Source organism: Geotrypetes seraphini, chromosome 10 (assembly GCF_902459505.1).
Source record: "Geotrypetes seraphini chromosome 10, aGeoSer1.1, whole genome shotgun sequence".
Lineage (NCBI taxonomy): Eukaryota > Metazoa > Chordata > Amphibia > Gymnophiona > Dermophiidae > Geotrypetes > Geotrypetes seraphini.
In genome coordinates this window covers 40,052,065-40,076,497 of record NC_047093.1, presented here as the reverse complement: position 1 = coordinate 40,076,497, position 24,433 = coordinate 40,052,065, and the positions used below count along the sequence as shown (strand labels likewise).

Below are 24,433 nucleotides of genomic sequence, written 5' to 3'. Positions count from 1 at the left end.
TGCATTATTGGGCAAAATATTGAGGGGCCACCCCAGTCTGCAGCATTATGATGTACTGACATTTTGAACTCTTAAATACATTATGTTACACAAAAGATGCTTTCTGATACACCTTACACTGCAACAGCACATGCCTTGTTTCTCTTGCAAGAAGTCAACCAGAAACTTTGCTTCCTCCGCAATACGCTCTTCAATGCTCTTCTTCCCCATTCCAAAATCACGTAGTGTGGTCATTGTAAATTTACGATGATCTTTCCAGGGTACTCCATTGGAAAACACAAGACCTAAAGGATACAAAAGGAAAGAGTTTCCATTGTAGTCCACTGGAAAACATGAGGTCTAAAGGATGTACAACTGAGGTTTGTTTTTTTTTAAGTTCATGAAATGTTTATTGAATTTCCAAATCATATAGAAAAAATAAAAATGTATACACAAGATGCACACATTGAGTATAACAGTAATAACAGCTGATAAATGAAACGGTTGTAATTTACATTAGTTACATCTGAGAGATAAGGCATCCAATGATACATAAAATAAGATGTAAAGACTAATAAGAGAAGGTAAAATGAATCAAAACATATAAGATAAGGACTATATTAAGCTATGTAATAATAAAATGAAAAAGCGAAACCTTGCTTATATAGCAACATGGTAATATCAGAAACAAACATAAGATTGTTCAACTAAGCAAGAACCATGAGTTAGATATTGATATAAGTAGAATAACCTGAATGTCAAAGGAGTTAACACACATGCATAGGTGATCGAACAAGCAGTATCGACAGTCATGATAAAGTGTCTAATAGGTATTATGTAGAGGTTCAGATGTCAGATTTAATCAGCCAAGCAATAAGGAGAGAAAGTGTAATTTAATAGTGGAGCCCAGAGTTTCTCAAATCTATGCAGAGATTGTGTTCTTTCAGCAGCTATGCGTTCATATTTGGCTTTTAGGCATACCGAGTTCCACCAAGTACTATAGTCTGCTGCTGCCAAATTCTTCCAGTTTGATAGCACCATCTTGATAGCAATCAGTATGAGTAAATATAAGAGCTCAATTTCCACCTTGTTTATGTTAAGCTGTTCAAGGTCTCCCACTATAAGAGTATGATATGAGATATCATAATTTAGTTAGAAAATAGATTTTATGTCTGACCATATTCTGCTCCAGTAATTATGAAGTAAGAGGCAGTCAAAGAGCATGTGTCTTAAAGAACCACCCGTTCTGCCACAAGACCAGCAAGTATTATTGGAACTGGGATTTAATTTAGATAATCGTTGGGGGGGTTCAATAGGCTTTATGTAACAAGAAGAATGCTGTCTGATGAAAGGCCACTGAGCGACACAATTTAGAAGGTCTGGACCATATTATCCGCCATGTTTCTTCTGGGATATCCAATTTCAGTTCCTGATTCCAGCTATGTTCCAGATCTATTAATTTCTGAGCCTTCTTTAGTCTAATGAGTTTATACCATTGCGATGCTTCTTTTTTATTGAAAGTTATAGAAGAGCAAGTAGTGAGGATATCTGGGGCATTATCCATTAAGTTCTTAATTTTGAGTAAGGCTTATATTGAGTGTTTGAGTTGAAGCCATTGGTAGTGACAACTGGGTGGTAAATTGTATTGTTCAGCAAGTGTACTATACGGAATCCATCCTTTACCATCTCTCAAATGATTCACTCGCCAAATGCCAGTACGCTGCCAGTTCGTCCAATTGACCATATTATTTTGGATCTTGATGCAATAATTACACCACAATGGAGTATATAGAGTAGATGGCCATGGTATTTTCAATGAGGATTCTATTTCTTTAAAAGGTTTTGTCAATGATACAAGTATATGATCATCAGTTTTATTTGATTTAGAGGGTGTCACAAAGAGTAGGTAGATAAGTGAGTACTTTCCATATCACTCCTCTTCAAAATTGTAGCATATACTATTTGCACAGAATGCATCTTCACCGAGAATCCAGTGGGCACCGTGACACAATAGGAAAGCGCAGTGATAGTCAAAGAAGTCTGGGAATTTAATGCCTCCGTCCATCTTTGAAGCCTTTAATTTTTTCAAAGCAATCCCTGGAGTCCCTTTATTCCATAGATACTGAGTTAAAGTAGAGTCAATTTTTTTGTAGACAGCTTGGGGTATAAAGAAGAGGAGCATGCTCAATGTATAGTTTACTTTGGGTGTTATAACCATCTTGAGCTTCCCACTATACCAGATTGATCTGAAACACTAAGGGCTCCTTTTACAAAGCTCCCACTCCCCGGCTCCTCGTTACTCCAAGGGGTTCCCAAGGAGCGAGACCTGCCCCTTAGGGCATGCCCCTTCGACCACGCACTGTGGCCGCAACCGCAGCAGCAGTTTCCAATTTAAAGAAATTCACAAGCAGGAAAGACGGACCCGATGACGTCAAGGGTCCGTCTTCCTCAGTGCCTTGCCTGATTCCTCTGGGCCCAGCCGCTACTGCGGGAACATGGGTCAGCGTTCAGGATCTCCTCCTGTATCCCAGTCAGGTAATCAAGTGTAGCTCCCAAAGAACCGCGGCAGCGGTTTCCAATTTAAAGAAATTCACAAGCAGGAAAGACGGACCCGATGACGTCGAGGGTCCGTCTTCCTCAGTGCCTGCCCGATTCCTCCTCCGGGCCCAGCCGCTGCTGCGGGAACACGGGGCAGCGTTCAGGATCTCCTCCTGCGTCCCAGTCAAGTAATCAAGTGCAGTTCCCAAAGAACCGCAGCAGCGGTTTCCAATTTAAAGAAATTCACAAACAGAAAAGACGGACCCGATGACGTCAAGGGTCCGTCTTCCTCAGTGCCTGCCCGATTCCTCCTCCGGGCCCAGCCACTGCTGCGGGAACACGGGGCAGTGTTCAGGATCTCCTCCTGCGTCCCAGTCAGGTAATCAAGTGCAGCTCCCCAATGATATTATTTTTAACATCTGAGCATTAAGGATCTTGAATATGAGAGTAGTCACAGTGATTGGGCATGATGATACATGTGTGACACTGTTTGATTGCAAAAGAACATGACATCCAGGTATGATATAAAAATTAATTTCAGTATTCGTATTGAATCAATTGTCCATACATAAACTGAAGTGATATAAAATTTTAAAAAAGTAGATAGATTAAAACCTCTGTAACTGATGAGGAGCGGGAGAGCTAAATAAATGTAATCATGTATATGTACACTTACTTCTCATCTAAAATCACTCATAGCTTATCAGACTAAATTCGATCAATTACAAAACATTAACAGTATCGATTGGGACATAGTAGTAATATAAGATTCGTATCAGCATAAAAATAGAGTTAATATATATAAATTGATGAAGATACTCTTATTAGTACTAATATAAGAGAGCATTCTATTAACTTGGATATTTATATAGACATTACATCATAAAAGAAGAGAGGCTGAGACATATAAGTATAAGTATAGTAGAAAATAAGCATTCTTGTTGGATCTCAGTTTAACTAATCATCCATAGTAGTAATCCGGTTTGCAGAGAGAAAGTAATAAATCCAGTTTGTAGTCTGCAGAGAGAGAGCACGTTGTAGGCATGATGCGGCAGCTAGATTGCTTAGTAGGACAACAAGACTCAGGAAAGATTTAACTTGGAGTAAAAACGTAACTGCATCTTAGAACAAAGAACTGCTCCTATAATATGTATTGATAATAAAAGTACATCAGGAGGCTCCCATTTTGCTCAGTTCATGGATTGCTGTAGCATTGATGAATCTGCCACGTGGTTTAAGATCTAGTAATGTTGTGCAGGTAATAAAGACAACAAACGGTATCTGATGATAATTTGCGAGCTTTTACACCCGATCAATGCTAATGGGTCGGTGTTCTTCCAAGAAATCAGCTAGTTGTTGTGGATTGGTGAAGTTTTTGGTCGAGTTGTTATATGTGACTCTCATGATAGCCGGGTACATCATCCCGAACTGTGCTTTAAGTTCCCTGAGCTTTGGACGAAAGGCAAGAAGTTGCTTACACTGATGTGCTGTGTTTTTACTTAGGTCGGGTATGATCAGAATGTTGTTAGAATCCAGTTTGAGCGTAGCTTTAGATTTAGCTTTTTGCATAACTTCTGTGAGTTGAGAATATCGCAGAAAACGAACAATGATGGGCCTAGGATAATGCGTGTTAGCAGGCCTGTATAAGGGAACACGATAGGCCCTGTCCAACTCAAACTCACGTGTAAATTGTATATTTAAAAGTTTAGGTATTAGGTCTTCCATGTATTTAAGTGTATCGGACCCTTCTTTACCTTCCGGTATCCCGAGGAATTGTAGGTTGTTCCGTCTGGATCTCAAATTTGAATCCTCAAGCTCTTTTTCGAGCTGTGTCACCCTTTTAATCTGGTGCTTCAGCGTGGCTACCGAAGCTTGCGTGCCCGTATGCTGAGCTTCTAATGCATCCATTCTCAGTTTCAGTTGGGAGAAATCAGCTCTTAGTGCTGCAAGATCGGATCTCATTTCCAGTATTTCGTCCTTAGTCTCGTTGACCATGTCGCACATGGTGCGAATCTCCATAAGGACAGTTTGGATGGTATCAGCCTCGTCTTTATCATCCGATTTTTTGTTCGGTGAAGGTGGTTCCAGTTTGTGGCGTTTGTTGATCTTTGTGGTAGACATTATAAGATTCTCTCCAATTATATTTGAGACAGAATTTATAAATTGGATCACTAAGAAAATATCGATTTTTGGCTATGATTGCCAGAGCTCAGTGATCAAGCTGCCATTACTCACTGCGCCCTCTAGCGTCCCCACAACTAAGAGATTTAACATTTCCTTAAAAACAGAGAAATACTGAAGGTGCGACAGAACTACTTTCACCACAAATTCTCCCCATAAATTCAAGCCTGCCCTGTCTCTTGTTATCTTCCATCCTTACTCTCAGTAACTTTTGGGTCTGTCAAGCAGCGTTAAAGCCCTAACGCGCATTAGTTCCCTAATATCCACATGAAGGCCTTAATGCTGCTTGATGAATTCCCCTCCTTAAAGTCCAGCACTGGTTTTGCTCCCTTAACCTTGGACTGTCTCAGATTATCTCATTGAAGAAGTTATTCACATTTCTTGTGAGGTTCTCTCCCATCAGCTTCATTTAACCAGCATCTCCTTTATGGTAAATGGTACCTTCTGGTACTTTATTAAAACCTAGTACTATGAAGACCATGGCTAATTAATTTTTAAGTTTTTTTTAAACTGACTTTTAATGACACTTCCAATTATTAGCGCCAATTAAGCCAATTAAAAAGTTCAGCAAGGCACCTAAATTGGTGGCGTCTTGCTGATTTAGGTGCCTAACGTCAGGCGCTGTTTATAGAATCAGGCCTGTACTATGTAAAATACTATGATTCATGCGGGATCTTGCTAACGTCTAGGCATGGGCATTTACAAAGGCGTGCCTGATGTGCGTGATCATAGCTCAGATCAAAGACAGGTTTTAGCTGGTATTTTATCATGAAAATAGGCAACTACTTTTCTCTATCAAATAGGCATCTTAAATAGAGTTTTTAATAGGTGACGGCGAAAGCTAGAAGGATGCTAGGGTGCATAGGTATGGCCAGTAGGAAAAAGGAGGTATTGATGCCCCTTTGGTGCGAACTCATTTAGAATATTCTGCACAATTCTGGAGGCCGCAACTTCAAAAAGATATAAAAAGGATGGAGTCGGTCCAGAGGAAGGCTACTAAAATGGTGCGTGGTCTTCGTCATAAGGCGTATGGGGACAGACTTAAAGATCTCATTATGTATACTTTAGAGGAAAGCTGGGAGAGGGGAGATTTGATAGAGATGTTTAAATACCTACGTAGCATAAATGCACATGAGTGGAGTCTCTTTCATTTGAAAGGAAGCTCCGTAATGAGAGGACATAGGATGAAGTTAAAAGGTGACAGGCTCAGGAGTAACCTAAGAAAGGGTGGTAGATGCATGGAATTGGCTCCCGTTAATAGTTAGTGGAGACAAACACTGTGTCTGAACTCAAGAAAGCATTGGACAGGCACGTGGGATCTCTTAGGGAGAGGAGGAGATGGTGGATGCTCTGGATGGGCAAACTGAATGGGCCATTTGGCCCTGAGTTGCCATCATATTTCTATATTTCAGTTTGATGGTCACTCAGGGCTAGATTCCATGTATGTTCTTATTAAAAACCACTGAGAGCTATTCTATAAGTGGCACTTAAAGTTAAACACGGTTTATAGAATAGTACTTATGCCTAGAAACCGCTTCCATTTACACCAACTGAAATATGTTGCAAATTTTCACTCCAAAATGAGGCATGGATCCCCTTAATTCTGTAACTATGTATGTATATCCAAGGAACAGCCCCAATCCACTCATGACCTTCTCATTTCCACACCCCCTTTTTTGACTTGCGCGTAAAGGTTAGGCTCAGATCCTGTGCCTAAATTTACTCATGTAATTTTTAAATAGAACTAATTGGCACAAATATCGATTGCTAAGACCCCAATTATTGGTGCTAATTATTCACTTAAGTTGCACATGCAAATGTTAGTGTTTTTTTTATTTTGGAGAGGGGGTGATCAATGTGCCTGAATTGTATGTAAAATTATGCCAGCCACTCTTTTTCTAGGTTTGGTAGATGTCGCCAAAGAGCGGGTACACAGAGAGCAGCTGCAATAATGTTTGAGAATTATCTGGAGAAAGTGCCAGTACATGGTATTCATCCTTTTTAGTTTCATCTCGAGGGGTTCTGATACTCCTCAATTTATCCACTGCTTTTTATACCGTTAGCTCTGAGAAACGAGCTTGGAACTGAAGGAAATGCTTTAGAAAGATGATAAGATCTTTTTTGAGCGATAGGACTTTTATAGTGATTGATGGAAATCAGCCCTCAAGGGGATTGCTTGGAGGGGGGTCTCCTCTATTTCTGTTACTTTTTAATGCATATTTTAACCCCATTACAGATGAGATATGTGTCTTTGGATTTAACCAAAATCTTTATACTGATAATGTTCACGTTTTTTCACCAATTAGAACTTAAGTCAGTGAATTAAAAATATAACTTGAAGGATTGTTTTTATTCATTTCAATCCTGATTGCAATTAGATGGATTACTCCAGTGGTCTCAAACTCAAATTAGCTGAAACTAAGACCGGCAGGCCAGGGGGAGAGCAGGAGGATGCTACAAAGAAGGGTGGAACATGCAGGCCTTTGGGGGATGGGGGGGATTTATCAACTATAAAGAGTTTAACCTCATGCAAAATTGCCCTTCAAGTACCTACAAATTCAAAATGTGGCCCTGCAGGGCCACATTTTGAATTTGTAGGTACTTGAAGGGCAATTTTGCATGAGGTTAAACTCTTTATAGTTGATAAATCCCCCCCATCCCCCAAAGGCCTGCATGTTCCACCCTTCTTTGTAGCATCCTCCTGCTTTCCCCCTGGCCTGCCGGTCTTAGTTTCAGCTAATTACCGCAGCCTGCAGAGAGGATCGCCGGTGCTGTAATGTTCCATGCAGGACGCCATCGGCCTCCACAGCACGTTCCCTCTGCCGCAGTCCCGCCCCTCCTCTGACGTCAGAGGCAGGATCGCGGCAGTGGGAATGTGCTGCAGAGGATGGCGGCAGCCTGCAAGGATCGCTATAGCACCGTCAATCCTCTCTGCAGGCTGCGGTAATTATCTAAAGGTAAGAGCGGGAGGCCAGGGGGGAACCCGGAGGACGCTGCAAAGAGTGGACAGCACTAATACAGACTGCGGGCCGCATGTGGCCCCCAGACACGAGTTTGAGACCACTGGATTACATAGAAGAGTTGGAAGCAGAGCAGGAAGCTTTACCTTTTCCATGTACAATCCTTTCAAAGACAGGTAAAACGGCTCGTCCGCTAAAGTCTTCTGCCTGGCCAATGAGAGCATCCTTCAGGGTGTCATATCCAAACAAGACAACAGAGGGTTTTGGGCCTAGGTGAATCGTGAATACCTTTCCATACTTCTCACCTAACTGCGAGGTAGAAAGAGGATTAGATTAGATTTATTTTCTTTATATGTTGCCCAAAACACAAGTTTTAAAAGCGGTTTACAATCAAACATCTACTTGCTTTCAAATAAGCTTTACAATAATCATAACATCAAATCATCACAAAAAACACAGATTATAATAAATGAATAAAACGTAATTCAATGATTAGTGATATTAAATATTAAATGCCACACGCGCTAAACGCTAACGCCTCCATAGAGCTTGCATTAATATTTTTCATTTAGCGCATGGTTTGCGCGTGCTAATCTTCAGCGCGCACTAAAAACGCTAGCGCACCTTTGTAAAAGGAGCCCTAAGTTGTTAACACCTTACGAAATGTAAAACATCCTGATTCATCAGCAAAAATATTGCAAGTGCACAAAGGAGGGAAAACAGGAAAAAAAAGCCACTTATTGGACATTTTTTTCTCTTTTGATAATTATAATAAGCCCCATAGTGAGTTTTATAAAATTTGCAAGCTATTCAGCTCCTAGTTTAGATGGTATATAAAATATGTTGTTATTATTCATATTTATTTATTTGGATTTATTTCCCGTCCTCCCAGAAGAGCTCAGAACGGGTTACAAGTTTACATACATAATAAAACATAACAGGGTATATCTAATAAGGCATAAGTGTTTACATAATCAAGTAGAACAGGGTATAGTAATGTAGAGCATGACAGTGATAGGACAATGCATAGGGGAGCATGATGGCAGTCGAAAAGCACATGTTCCTGAAGATATTGTGCTTCCAGAAAAGACAAGGATGAGTGTGGTGCTTAATCTTCAGGGCACCGCAATTACGGCGTTCAACCACTTGCTGGGCCACTTCGGTCTTTTTCTGCCTCATTCACTACAGGGACAACGCAGAAAAGCTAGAGCAGGCGGAAGGACTTGTTAGCAAAATATCTGCACACAATTTTATGACTGCGTTGTGCAGAGAAGTGTTCCGTGCAGAAGCTAACGCCGCAAATCTGCGTGTAGGATACTGGTGCACAGCATTTCGAAATGAATGGGAATGAGGCTGCTTGCTATTTTGCCCCAATGCAAAGAAGTACTGGAGTATACAGTACAGAAGGCTTTCATGTGAAATCCTTTTTTATTAAACAAAGAACACTGCAAAAACAGCAACAGCAGAAAACCATGTTTACAAGAAAAAACTCCTTGGAGGACTGTGTTTTGATGTCCTCAAGGGTCACAAACAATATTCCCTCCCATCCCCACAGAAGCCACCCCCCAAATCCCCCTCCCCTTCCCCATCTAACAGAGAGAACCACAGTGTACAGACAGCGTAGATAAATCAAACAGGCAAGGCAGAGTACCATTGTAGTCTATTCAAAACATGGCTACGACTCATTGGTGACAAATTGTCCAAATATGGAGTCCAGGTGTCTACAAAGGCTTTACTGCGGCGGCGAGAAGAAGAGGCCAGACGAGCCTCCCAGCCCATGAGTTCATAAAGCCGATTTCTCCAGAACCAAAAGGTAGGCGGGTCAGAGGAGAGCCAGCAACACAAGATACATAAGAACATAAGAAATGCCTGCACCGGATCAGACCTAGGGTCCATCTAGTCCGGCGATCTGCACACGCGGAGGCTCAGCCAGGCACACCCTGGTGAATACACTAGTCACTCGTATCCCTCAATGTCTTCTGCAAGAAGATGTGCGTCCAATTTTCTCTTAAATCCTAGAATGGTGGTTTCCTCCACCAGCTCTTTCGGGAGAGAGTTCCAGGCGTTCCCCAAAATAAAACATTTACTAAGAAACAATTTTTCCGAGGAAGAGAAATGTGCAAAAAGCATAGAAAGCACTGAGACAGACACTTGAAGAAGGTCCTGCAAAAAGGAGGCTAGCGCTGTCCAAAAGGCCTGGATCCCCAGACAACCCCAGATACCATGCTTTTGAGGATGGGTGTGCAGGGTTGTACTGGTGGTTGGGGGGGGGGGCTGGGTCTTAGTCTTGTTATTATTGTAGAGCTTGGGAATTATCAGAACACAGATTCCCAGGTCCGCCCTAAGGCTGCAGGAGAGGAAGTTCGGGCCAGCCAATCACTGCCTGGCTGGGCGGAACTTCCTCTTCGACGGCAGAATTGACGTCGGGGGAAGCAAAGAGAGCTTGGGGCAGCCGCGGCAGTGGCTTTGGGGCCTGTTTCCCCCGATGGTTGCGGCGGTGGCTTTGGGGGCCTGTTTCCTCCGATGGTTGCGGCGGTGGCTTTGGGGGCCTGTTTCCCCCGACGGTTGCGGTGGTGGCTTTGGGGCCTGTTTCCCCCGATGGTGGCAGCAATGGCTTTGTGGAGGGTAGGGAGAAAGAAAGGGGGCAGGCAGGGAAACAGAAGGGAAACAGAAAAAAAGAAAGGGGGCATCAAGAGAGAGAGAGAAAAAAAAAGGGCAGGGAGAGAGGAAGAAAAAGTTGGGGGAGGGAATGAGGTCTGGAGGAAAGAAAGCATACAGGCTGAAAGAAGGGAAGAAAGATTGAATGCACAATCAGAAGATGAAAGTGCAACCAGAGACTCATGAAATCACCAGACAAGGTAGGAAAAATGATTTTATTTTAAATTTAGTGATCAAAATGTGTCTGAATTTATATATGCTGTCTATATTTTGCACTATTGCCCCCTTTTACTAAACCGCAATAGTGTTTTTTAGCGCAGGGAGCCTATGAGCGTCGAGATCATTTTGACTTGGTCATTTTAAAGTAGCTCGCAAGCCCAAAACGTTTGGGCACCCCTGAGCTAGAGCGTTGAAGCTGTGTATTTCTATTTTATCCCCCCATTTACAAAACTGTGGAGCGTTTTTTAGCGCCAGCCGTGGTGGTAGCAGCGCTGATGCTCAGAATTCTATGAGCGTCAGGGCTGTTACCACTGTGGCTAAAATCCACACTACAGTTTTGTAAAAGGGGGAGGGGTTAGTTTGTGATGACATATTCCATACTAGGCGAAGGTGTTTTCTGTGTTCTGTGTGTTCGAAAGACATGATTTTCTGTTAGGATTGACGTTGTAGGATTGATCTGTGCTTGTCTGGCTTGTTTAGTTTTACAATGGGTGTATTGATGTACTGCTCACTGCAGTATGTAAGATGCTGCCTTTTCCTAGGTACTCATGTGTGACATGTGGCTTGTTACTAAAAATCATGTTTTCATACAGATGGGGGGGGGTGACAAAAAATGATGGGCCCCGGGTGTCACATATGCTAGGTACGCCACTGCCCATGCATGCTTAATACCTTCAGGAACATGAATAATAATTTTTTTATATACAGTAAAACCTTGGTTTGAGAGCATAATTAGTTCCAGAAGCATGCTTGTAATCCAAAGCACTCGTATATCAAAGCGAATTTCCCCATAGGAAATAATGGAAACTCAGATGATTCATTCCACAACCCAAAAACTTTAATACAAAATACTACATACTTGTATTGCATGACTTCGCTCATTTAGAATAGTCACTAAAGTCTCGCAGCGTCAGAGAGAAAAGAACCATCGGCTCAGTTGTGATGATGTGACGCGTGTATACCGTATGTACTCGTATTGCAAGACTTTGCTTGTTTAGAACAGTCACTACACTCTTGCAGCGTCAAAGAGAAAAGAACCATCAGCTCATTTGTGATGTGTGTATACTGTATGTACTTGTATTGCAAGACTTTGCTTGTATATCAAGTTAAAATTTAATCAAATGTTTTGCTTGTCTTGCAAAACACTTGCAAACCAAGTTACTTGCAATCCAAGGTTTTTCTGTATATATTTATTGATTTTCAAATTAAATCACCAAGAATAACAATAATAACATATTTTATATACCATTTAAACTAGGAGCTCTAGATGGTTTACAGAAGATACAGAAAATTTACATAAAGCAAACAAAGGAATTGCATGCAAAACTATAGTATCAAATTTTATAAAACTCACTATTGGGCTCTTTTTTAAAAGAGAAAAATGTCCAAAAAGTGGCATAAAGTGTCAGATGTGCTCATGCGCATGAACAGATGCACGTAACTTTGGTGGATGGCAGGCTGCTGAGCTGATATCTTCATCTGACAGGGCTTGAGGATCCCTACCAGCTAAGGTATTTAATTTTAAAGCTTAGTGGAAGAGCAATGGACGGGGTGTGTGATGGTAAATGGAGCAGGAGGTATGCAATCACCTACCCATTTGCCCACACGTAACCCTTTGCTTTCTAATTAAAAAGGTGTGAGAAAAATCCAAATGAATAAATATATTACCTTCTTACTACACCTCTCCCAGAGATAACTTGTTTGTTGACTTTGCAGCAACCATTTCTAATCCTAGTCCTAGGCTCCTTTTTTTTTTTAATTTTAAGCCTGGCAATTTCTCTTCTACATAAGAATTCCCAGCTCAGTAAGAACCAAAACTGGCATCTGGTGCCATACGCCTTCACCCCCCTCCCCAATCTAGAGAACATGAATACTGTCTCCACTGCAGTCTCAGGAATGGACAACCTGAGTTGGAAATGGAAACTTTATGTCTTTTGCACGACCTTACTGAGTGACCCATCCAGGTTTCCATGATTGCCACAAGGGAATACAAATATCTCAAGTATATGACAATGAATGCAAATTTGACTCATGCATATTCAATGTGGTGCTGTAGAGGTTACCCTAATCCCCTACTTGTCCTGTTTGACTTTGATTAGATTGTAAGCTCTACAGAGCAGGAACTGTCTTTTGAATGTTTCAATGTATAGTGCTGTGTACATCTTGCAGTGCTATAGAAATGATAAGTAGTAGCAGCAGTAGTAGTCCCTAAGCTAAATCTAGGGCTGCTATCTGGACATTAAAAAAGAATGAAGAGGCAACACTTTATTAGACACTTCTCCAATGGTGGCTTCAGGGGGGGAGGGGGTCCAGAAGAAGGCAGCTATAACCTTTCTGCACTCTCTCAGGGCTGCAAGTTATTGACTCAGATGTCCTCTCAAAAGCTTTGACACAACGTAAGTCAAACAGCTATAAATTATTTTAAAGTATGAGGGGAGTGCTGAAAAGTTCTCAGCCCAACCAAAAAGATAATGACGTGGATATGGTTCAATCAATGATCGGAAACAGTGTCAAAACACAGAATTTCGTTTCTGCAAATTGGCACTTAACAAAATGAGATAACATTCTTTTCAGCTGCAGTGGCAAAATAACGCTCAGAATTTAGGAAGTTGGTTGGTTGGCGCTGAGAACTTTTCAGCACCCCCTCATAGAAAACTTAAGCTCCCCCCCCCCACACACACCTTTTACTAAGCTGCGGTAAAGTATTCTATTGCAGCTTGAAGCGCTAAATGCTCCGATGCTGCTCCGACTAGTGCTGGCCAATTTCCGATTCAAATCAATTCACCGATTCACTTTGGGTGAATCAATTCGAATAGATGTGTATTTTTTAAAAAATCGGCCTGTCCGATTCGGAGCCCAACCCTCCTCCCCACGCCCGGCTGTCATCACGGTCACGAATCCTGCTGTCACCGACGCCGCTACTTAAAACATTTCTAAAAACCCCTCTCACCGGCTTGGGGATTCCGCGACCTGACTCAGCACAACCTGAAGTTCTGTGTTTGACTCCGGCCAAAGAAAGTAAAAAAAGACACCCCCCTGAAAAACCAGGCGATTTTTCAAACCTTCCCAGTAACACTAGCCTGGATTAGCAGCTGCACCGCTGTTTCCTTCCATAGCTTCAGCGAGTCAATTCCCTTCTGCAGCCTTGGGGATTTTGCTAGGCCGTCCCGCCTCCGAGGAAGAAGGAAGTTGCATCATCGGAGGCGGGACAGCCTAGCAAAATCCCTGAGGCTGCAGAAGGGAATTGACTCACTAAAGCTACAAAAGGAGAGAGTGGTGCAGATGCTAATGCAGGCTAGTGTTACTGGGAAGGTTTGAAAAATCGCCTGGTTTTTTTTTTTGGGGGGGGAGTTCTTTTTTACTTTCTTTGGCTGGAGTCAAACACAGAACTTCAGGCTGTGCTGAGTCAGGCCGCAGAATCCCCAAGCCAGTGAGAGCCGATGAGAGCCTGTTAATCGGGAGGGGGGAGTGCTGCCGATGGACCTGGGAGACAAGAGGGAGGGGTTCTGATATGAGGCAAGAAGAGGAGGGAGTGGTGCTGCTAGACCTGGGAGATGAGTGGGTAAGGTACTGCTTCTAGTCAGAGGAGAGGGAAAGGGAAGTGAGAGGAGCCCTGCTAGTTGGAGAGGAGAGGTGCTGCTTGCCCTGGGGGTGGAAAGGAGAGGTGCTGCAGCTAGTTGGTGGGGGAAACGGAAGTAGAGAGGAGGGGAGGGAGAGGTACTGTTGGAGCTGACTGGTGGAGGGAGGTGAGAGGAAGAGGTGCTGCTGGATTGGGAACAGAAGAGAGTGCTGCTGGACTTAAAATGGAAGAGGGAAAGCTGCAGCAGGACTGAGGGGAGAGCAGTGGAGGAGAGGGGATGGGGAAGGTGGAAGAGCAGTGGTGGAGGAGAATGAGAGGGGAAGGGGGAAGAGAAATGCTGCTGCTGCACCAAATTGGGGAGAGAGAGGGAAGGAGGGAGAAGGAAGGGAGAGGAGAGGAAAGAGAGATGCCAAGACCATGGGAGGGAGGGAAAGGAAAGGCGACCATGGAGGGAGAGATGTCAGGGCACGGGGGGGGGGGGGGAAAGGAGACAGATGCCAGACCAGGGGAAAGAAAGGGAAATGGAAGGGGAGAACACAGATGGAAGATGGATGGTTAGCACGGAGAAAGAAGAAAGAAGGAGTCCCTAGCAAGAGAGTTATCAGAAGACAACCAGAGCATGGGACCAACATGATTTGAATAATGACCAGACAGCAAAAGGTAGAAAAAAATCATTTTATTTTCTGTTTTGTAATTACAACATGTCAGATTTGAAATGTGTATCCTGCCAGAGTTGGTGTTAGACCACAAACGTGAGCTAGGATTTAACAGAGAGAGGAAAAGTCTTTTTTGTTTATTATGTTTACACCACAGCACCAGTGTGGCTAGGAGAGGTCAAAGGGGGTGAACAATCTATAAAAGGGGTGAATGAAGAGGCTATAAAATAAACCCACCAGGATGTTTGGAAAAAAAAAAAAAAAAAACCACAATTGGGCAGGAAAATTGAATCGAATCAAAAATTCGATTCAATAGGCTGAATCGAATCAAAATTTTTTTTCCTGAATTGGGCAGCACTAGCTCCGACACAATGAACGTCGAAGCAACTTCAGAGCAGCGCCAGTGCTTTTAGTGCTCCAGGCTGTGGCACAAACTTCTACCACAGCTTAGTAAAAAGGCGGGGGGGGGGGGAGCAGTGCTTGGGATAGCTATTTATTTATACACATGGTAGATTTGAAGTAACTTAGGGGCTCTTGTAGTAAGCTGCATTGGGCGCTAATGCACTTAAAATGGTATACCGCAAGGTGCGCTCAAGCACTGATCCCTCTAAGCTGAGTGGGTGTCCTCCAACTGCATTGCTACCAGTAGGGAGTGGTATGTTTTCAGTTACTATGGACAAGCGGGTTCCCTGGACTCCTGCAGAACTTTCCTGACCTTCACTATTGAAAATGTGATAATGAAACAGCACCCCCCACTGGCAGGACTATACGTGGAACACTCCCACTCAGCTCAGAGGGAACATTGCGCTCAAGCATCCTGTAATAACTGTCAAATGTGCATTAAGGGGTGTGTCATGGGCCAGAGAGTGGGTGTTTGCATGAGCCCTTACCGCCTACAAAATAGATGGCAGTAAGTACTTACACAGTAATTTTTTTAAATGACCTCATGCTACATTAACTCGTGTCCATTAATAGGAAAAGTAGAAAATCGGCCATTTTACAGCTGTGGTAAAAATGGACTTATGTAGGCAAAACCATCCCAAGGATGTGCTAAGGACACTTTTTTTTGCCTCAGCTTAGTAAAAGGACCTGTTAGATATAAATGCTGAACTCGGACAAATTAGGCAGTTGCCTAGGGTGGCAGCTACAGTCAAAGGGATATTGCACTAACAAGAAAGAGATAATGGTTACTGTGGATGAGCAGACTAGATGGGCCATCTGGCCTTTATCTGCCATCATGTTTCTGTTTCTAAGAAAGCATATAAAAATAGCCATCCTGAGCCAGATCGATGGTCTGCTTCCAACAGAGGCCAGGTCAGAAGCACCTGGCAAAATCCCAAAGAGTCAAAGTTAATAAAGATGTTTTAATTAATTAATTAAGGGTTGGGAAGGAGGTTTTTTGGTATTTATAACTGAACAGAATACAGACCTGGGATAACATAGTTATGGGAGGTCATATGCACTGAAATCAGTTTACATTGTATGATATACCACCCTCCTAGTTTATAGATTGGTTCTTTTTTTAATAAATTGAAGATGTATGTATAAATTAGAGGTGGATGTAACGTGGCTGAATTCGATTATAAAAGTAGAAATGAGATATAAAAGTACATATGTGACTAATTTCAAATAATATGAGACAGATTTAATAGGTTCCTATAGCCCTATCTGTTTAGATTTCTTTGAATTTGGATAGGAATTATGTGCAAAGGATCCGTTTGTTTTTGTTTTGGAATCTCAAGAATCCCATAGAGTAGCAAGATTCCATGCTACCAGTCCCAGAGTATAATTATGGTTTGTCAAAGTAGGAACATTGAATTGGATATTCCTAGATTCTTATTATACGTCTGCCAAAAAAATTCCAGAGTAGCAAGATTCTGTGCTACAGATCCCAGGCCAAGCAGTGACAAGCCTCGTGTCTCTCTTAGTAGCAGAACTCATCAAACCTTTTTTTTAAACCCAGATATACTAACTGCTGTTACCACATTCTCTGGCAATGAGTTCCAGAGCCTAGAAATTTATTAAGTAGCTTCATCGAAAGTTCTCTAATCTTTGTACTTTTTGAAAAATTATCCACTTCCTCCACCTACTTTTACCCACTGGTAAGGCAGGCTTTTTTTTTTTTTTAGTTCAATAAGTTTTATCAATTTTATAGAAAGACATTATAATACAAATGACTAGAGAAGTCAACAACCAATGAGTACAGTATAAACAAATGCAACAAAACTTAACAATGCATTTTTGAAATACGTAGCACATTTACCAGGGAAAGGTGTTTTTAGAGATTGTCTTTATTACATTGTATACATATCCTAAACAACGTTTAATATTTAAAAGTGCACTTCTCCCTCCGTATTCGCGGTTTCAGCAATCGAGGTTTCGATTATTCGCAGATTTTCAGATGTTGGCTCCTCCCACCATTACAACACAGAAATCGCTGATTTACACCGTTTACAGATATAATCGCTGATTCCCAGCTTGCACAGATGATTCCCTTTTTCTCCTCTTCCTGCATTGCATGCAGTACATGTACTGGACGATGAGGAGGAAGATAATTACTGAGTAAGAGATAATTATTGTACAGTACTCTATACAGTACTGGTTCACCCATATTTACTGTACAGCATTCAAAAGCTGCAATAAATGTTTTCAACTTAAATTGCGAATCTCATCTTTTTGTCATTCACAGTTTCTCAGTATTCACTATGATTTTTAATAGAAAACCATGAATAACATACGAAAAGTTATTCACAGTTTTTATGTATTCGCTGTCTTGCTATTCCCCTATCACCGCGAATATGGAGGAAAAAGTCTATGATGTCCAGTTATGCATTTTTTGCAGGACCATTCTGGGATCGGTTGTAATTTATCAGGAAGGAGGTAACCCTAAAATTAATTGAGCAATCACAACGCTGAAGGTGTGTCTAACATCCCTAATAACCTTATATCAGCCCTGCAAGCACAGGTGGTTCTTTTGAGTTTGGCTAGCTGTCAATTGTACTGCAGCTGTGTGACCTCGTTCAAATGGTGGGTGGTAATATTTCAGGAAGGAGGAACCCTAAAATTAATTGAGCAATCACAAGGCTAAAGGTGTGTCTAACATCCCTAATAACCTTGTACCAGCCAGCCCTGCAAACACTTCCGGTTCTTTTGAGTTTGGTGAGCTGTCAGTTGTGGTACGCCTATGGGAGCAGAAAGAAGCACCCTCCCCCTCCCCCCCCCCAAAAAAAAAGCAAGTTTGTGCAATACATATGATAAGGCCCTGATCTTCAGACTGTGGGAGATTACTGGCAATCTCTCGTAGTCTGCGCCAATGCCAGAAAATCAATGCCGGTACTGTATCTGGCAACCAGCATTGAATTTTTTTGCCAGTTGAGACTAGCCAGCTAGGCTAATGGCTAACTGGCTAAGTGTAACAGCTAAATGTAGACCACCTTTTTAGATGGCTCTGTCTATCCACCAAAGTTAGCCTGTGAGCTGCTGAATATTGGCAGTGACTGGCCAATCCACTGAACTGTTTATTCTGCAGAAGATAGCTGGCTGTGTGCTATTTAGCTGGCCGGGAATGGCTTCCAGCCAGTTAAATAGTGCTAAATATTGGCCTCTAAGTCAATAGTGCATCACTAAGGTAGATATTATACAGATATTTTGTAAATTTACCACAGTGAGGGGAGGGGGGAAAAAGACCTCAAATGACTTAGGGCTCCTTTTACTAAGGTGCGCTAGTGATTTTAGCGTGCGTGCTAGATGCTAACACCAGCATTGAGTTGGCGTTAGTTCTTGGTGCGTAGCACATGCGACAATGCAGCGCACACTAAAAACGCTAACACACCTTAGTAAAAGGAGCCCTTAGTGTTCAAATGTTTCAAAAGACATAGAAACATAGAAACATAGAAATTGACGGCAGAAAAGGGCTATAGCCCATCGAGTCTGCCCATACCAATGACCCACTCCCTGACTTTTACTCCCCTATTGATCCCATGTGAATATCCCATTTTCTCTTAAAATCTGACACGCTGTTGGCCTCAAAGACACATTAAATGGGGCTGTTGAATCAGCTCATTGGTCAAGTTTCTGGAATCCTGTGGATTGCAGGACCGGAGGCAACATGGACTCACTAGAGGTAGGTCTTGTCAGACAAATCTGATCAATTTCTTTAACTGGGTGACCAGAGAATTGGAAAGAGGATGTGCACTAGATAAATACACTGAGTGCCCTCGGGAAGGATCCCAAAGTGATGGGCTGGGTAAAGAATTGGTTGAGTGGAAGGCGACAGAGGGTAGTGATCAATGGAGATCGCTCTGAGGAAAGGGATGTTACCAGTGGTGTGCCTCAAGGTTCTGGTCTTTTTAACTTTTTTATAAACGATATTGCTGAAGGGTTGTCAGGTAAGATTTGCCTCTTTGCAGATGATACCAAAATCTGCAATAGAGTAGACATGCCGGATGGGGTGAATAACATGAAGAAAGACCTGGCAAAGCTTGAGGAAAGGTCTGAAATTTGACAGCTAAAATTTAATGCTAAGAAATGCAAGTTCATGCATTTGGGCTGCAAAAACCCAAGGGAACAGTACAAGTTTAGAAACATAGAAGATGACGGCAGATAAGGGCCATAGCCCATCAGGTCTGCCCACTCTACTGACCCAACCCCAAGTCTACTATCCTAGGGATCCCACTCCTGGTGACAGGTTCCCTTGGCTTAACCCTCTAAGGGATCCCACATGGGCATCCCATTTGCTCTTAAATTCTTGCACGCTGTTTGCCTCGATCACCTGCACCGGGAGCTTGTTCCAAGGATCAACCACTCTCTCGGTGAAGAAATATTTCCTGGTGTGAACTTATGTGAACGATGGAAGAATGGGACTTGGGTGTGACTGTATGTGATGATCTTAAGGTGGCCAAACAGATTGAAAAAGTGATGGAGAAAGCTAGAAGGATGCTAGGTTGCATAGGGAGAGGTATGGCCAGTAGGAAAAAGGAGGTATTGATGCCCCTGTATAAGACTTTGGTGAGACCTCATTGTGTACAATTCTGGAGGCCGCACCTTCAAAAGATATAAAAAGGATGAAGTCAATCCAGAGGAAGGCCACTGAAATGGTGTGTGATCTTTGTGATAAGGCGTATGGGGACAGACTTAAAGATCTATATTCTCGATTAAAGGTGGGAGAGGGGAGATATGATAGAGCCGTTTAAATACCTACGTGATGTAAATGCACATGAGTTGGGCCTTTTTCATATGAAAGGAAACTCTGTAATGAGAAGGCATAGGTTGAAGTTAAGAGGTGATAAGCTCGGGAGTAATCTAAAGAAATACATTTTTACAGAAAGGGTGGTGAAGTCAGAGACTGTATCTGAATTAAAGAGGGCCTGAAATAGGCACATGGGATCTCTCTCCGGGATCACCCCTGTTTTCAGGGATAGGCTTCAAACCTGCTGTAGTAGTTCCGCTATTTCCTCCTTTAGTTCCTTCAAAACCCTAGGGTGGATTCCGTCCGGGCCCGGAGATGTGTCACTTTTTAATCTATCTATCTGCTTATGTACGTCTTCGAGGCGTACCTCCATTGATGTTAATTTTTCTGCTTGATCTCCTGTGAAGATTTTTTCAGGTTCTGGCATGTTGGATGTGTCCTCTTTTGTAAATACTGATGAAAACAACATGTTTAGTCTATCCGCCACTTCTTTTTCCTCCTTCATTACTCCTTTCCAATCTCCTTCATCCAGCGGCCCCACCTCCTCCCTTGCTGGCTGCTTCCCTTTAACATATCTGAAGAACGGTTTGAAATTTCATGCTTCCATGGCTAGCCCCTCTTCATATTCTCTTTTTGCTCTTCTAACCACGTGGTGACATTCTTTTTGATGCTTCCTGTGCTCTTTCCAGTTCTCCCTGGTTTTGTCCTTTTTCCATTTCTGGAATGAATGTTTCTTGTCTCCTTTCGCTTTCTTCACTTTTTTAGTTATCCACGCCAGGTCTTTAGTTCGGTTCTTTTTGCATCCTTTTCTAAATCTGGGGATATACAGATTTCGCACTTCGCTCACCGTGTCCTTGAATAATGACCAGGTTTGCTCTACAGTCTGCAATTTCTTTAAGCTGTTCCTAAGTTTCTTTCTTACCATTACTCTCATCGCTTTGTAGTTTCCTTTCTTGAAGTTAAAAATCATCGCTGTGGTTCTCTTCCTCTTCGATATTCCTACTTCAACTTTGAACTTGATCATATTGTGATCGCTGTTTCCCAACGGTCCAACTACTTTCACTTCCTTTGCAGGTCCTTTTAGCCCATTGAGGATTAGGTCAAGAGTGGCATTCCCTCTCATCGGTTTTCTGACAAGCTGCTCCATGAAGCAGTCCTGTATAACCTCCAGGAATCCGGTCTCCCTAGCACATTTTGAGATTCCAAGACTCCAGTCTATCCCGGGATAGTTGAAGTCTCCCATAACAATCATGTTACCGCTTTTGCATTCTCGCCTCATCTCGGCTTTTCATTTCTTCATCGTGTCCTTCGGTTTGCCCAGGTGGACGACAGTACAGGCCCATCTTTATCTCGGGCCCATTCCTTCCTGGTATTTTAACCCAGTGATCTAAGTGCTCACCTATGGATAGGGTGACCACCTTACTCATTCCAGAAGGGAGACTTTTTGGCTAGCCCTGGTTTTAGAATTACATCCCAAAGCAGTGTAGTACACTTACCCCTCTGTATTCGCGAATTCCGTATCTACGGATTTGGTTATTCACGGTTTTAAACCCAAAAACCCATTTTCATTTTTCAGGCTATTTTAAGCCCTGGAATCCCCCCCACCCTCTTAAGCCTTACCTGGTAGTCTGTCGGGTTTTCAGGCAGTCAGCGATCTTCCCACACTCCTGCCCCATGCAGATCGCTCACAGGAAATGGCTCGAGAGACTACAGGAGTTCAAGGCAGCCATTTCCCGTGAGCGATCTACACGGGGCAGGAGCTTGGGAAGATCACTCCTGCCTGAAAACCCGCTAGACTACCAGGTAAGGCTTAAGGGGGGGGTGGGCTTTCAAGATTTAAAATAGCCAAGGGAAGCGGGAGTTAGAGGCAGAACCCACCCGAATATTATTTGCGTTTTTTTAATATTCGCAGGCCAGCTCTGCCCCTAACCCCTGCGAATACGGAGGGGGAAGTGTATTTGTGATTGGTATGATTCTATCCACTGAAATCAGTACTTGAAGTCCCATAATGCACCAGGAAAGAGTTGACAGAAATCCAGGACCAACCAAAAGGTCTTTCCTTCTAGAATGGGTAACCTGGTCACCCTACATGTGGATCCACATGGATGCACCTTGATTTCTCAGGTGTTGTAATAGATAATGTTTTTGACAAGAATTTTAAAAAATCTTTACACACCAGTAACATTCTCGAGATTCAAATAAAAGGACAAATGAAAGAAGGGATCATACAAAACTCCAAACAAATCCATATGCTTTTGTTTGGCTGCCAAATTATTATCAGAAAGTTCTTCCTGCAAAGCACTGAAGAAATGATCAGGCAGCCAAAACATTAAAAAAAGTAAGCATTCTTTAACGCAATGACACCCAATAAGTAACTTCTCCTAGGTCAGAGAATATAAGGATACTTTACCTCCATTAGGGTTTTGTAAGGGGCTAAACTATCCATCTGGTAAATGTTGCCAATCAGAGGCCATGGAAATGGTCCCGGAGGCAGGTTTTTCTTCTTCCAGGAAGGCAGGAATTGGAGAAACACCAGAAAAGTGAAAAGTCCTATTAGAAGAAAAGAAATCATTCTCTCTTTTCTTCTTGCAGTCCTTGTTTGAGAAGTCAAAAAACAAAAAACAAACCCAACTTTCTGCCTACTTGAAAAAGAATGCAGTCTCCCTCTTATTATTGAAGTAAATGCGAACTAGGCTTTCCTGCTGTTTATAAAGCTGCTGTGAGACAGGAAATATGGGAGTGGCCACAGTTTATTTATTAACCACCTTTATGAAGGCAGGGCAGGATTAATTATTCGAGGACCCCTAGGCACACAAGTACACTGGGCCCCCCTGGCCCTGCCCCGCCCACATCCCACCCCCCCTGCCCCACCCACACCCCACGCACACTCATGTACCTGTTTTCTTATTCACTTCCACTTGTATTTTTTTTTTTCTTTTATTTTAAAATTCAAAACAAACAACAAAGATTACCATATCAGTACCAGTGTAGTTTTAGTTTAATGCAAGCCCCAAACATCTCTGAACAAATCCCCCTTTCCTTCCCTTCCCACCTACTTGCCCAGGACTTTAACTCTGAACCCTTTCCAAACGTATATAAAAGTGTTCAAATGCTTTGTACAGCAGTAATACTATCCGAAACATAAGTCTACATTAATAACCAAGTTTGCAACTCCTCTCAACTGCCTCACTCTATGTCGTCCAACTTTAACCCATATATGTTAATTTGTAACTAAATAACAAGGCAAGCAGTCCACCAAAGAATCCAATGTGGAAGAAGAGAAGATCAGCAGACAATAAGGAAATTCACATCAGGTTTATTTAAGGTGCTCCCAGGAACCATGCCTGATGCATTTCGCCAAACAAGGCTGGTCAATGCTAACAGAAAACCATGTCTTTCATACACACAGGACATAGAGTCACCCTCACCCAGTATGGAATAAGTAATCACAAACTAACCCCCCCCCCCCACCCTTTTTACAAAAGCACGGAAGAGGTTTTTAGCACTGACTGGTGGGCTGAATGTTCTGCACTGTTCTGACGATCATAGGAATTCTGTGACCTTCGGAGCAGTGCAGAGCATTCAGCATGCTGACTTGTGTTACAAACCGAAGGAACAGTACAGTTTAGGGGGTGAAGAAACAGTGGTGCATATCCCCCAATACTGAACAAAATATAAAGTTAACAGATGTAAATTTGAAAAAAAGAGAAATTACAAATCACTTTACAAATTAACAACTAAAAATGAAACAAAAAATGGAAAATAAGATAATACCATTTTATTGGACTAATACATTTTTTAATTAGCTTTCAGAGGTCAAACCCTCTTTCCTTAGGTCAGTAAAGTATACTACTGTTACAGTATCCTGTCCTGATCTGAGCAAAGAGAATTTGGTCTCTGAAAGTTAGTCAAAAATGTATTAAAATTAGTCCAATAAAATGATTGCCGTATTTCAATTTTCTATTTCTAAACATTTATCAACACAGCTACAATTCTACTTTATCCTAAAGCAAAAAATAGAATTTTTTTCTACCTTTGTCATGTGGTTTCTGCTTTCTTCATCTTCTTGTCATTCTCTTTCTTCCTTCCACTGTCTGCCCCTTCCAGAAACTGTCTGTCTCCCCCTGCCTTCTCTCCTCTTGACCCCCCCCCCTTTGATCTGGCATCCATCATCTTCCCTCTGTTCCCTTATGGTCTGGCATCTTTCTCCTTTCATCTCTCTTTCCCTCCCCCCCTGTGGTTTTTAGCATCTCTCTCTTCTCATTTCCTCCGCTCAGATCTGATATCTCTGTCTCCTTCCCCGTTCTCTGGCATCTCTCTCTCCTCTCTCTTCCCTTTCCTTTTCTTCTCTAGTCTTCCTTCTTTATTTTCTGCCTCCGTCTAAATTAAATTCTTTCTTACTATGCAATCCTCAGTTTCCCTCTTTTCACTGTGTCTACCCACAGCATGCCACCCCTTTCCTTTACCCCTCCAC

The 24,433-nt window shown here is 42.3% G+C and overlaps 1 protein-coding gene across 1 annotated transcript in view; it reads right to left on the bottom strand.

Moving 5' to 3' along the window:
- The window catches only part of LOC117368077 (cytochrome P450 2H2-like), a 47,822-nt gene extending 25,171 nt beyond the window's left edge, over positions 1 to 22,651 (bottom strand). Inside the window, exons 1-3 of the mRNA XM_033961365.1 lie at positions 22,370 to 22,651; positions 7,805 to 7,967; positions 135 to 284 (exon numbers count right to left, since the gene is read on the bottom strand). Coding sequence (XP_033817256.1) covers positions 135 to 284; positions 7,805 to 7,967; positions 22,370 to 22,531 — 475 coding nt within the window. The 5' untranslated portion in view covers positions 22,532 to 22,651. The remainder of the gene's footprint in view (positions 1 to 134; positions 285 to 7,804; positions 7,968 to 22,369) is intronic.
- Positions 22,652 to 24,433: the final 1,782 nt, after the last annotated feature.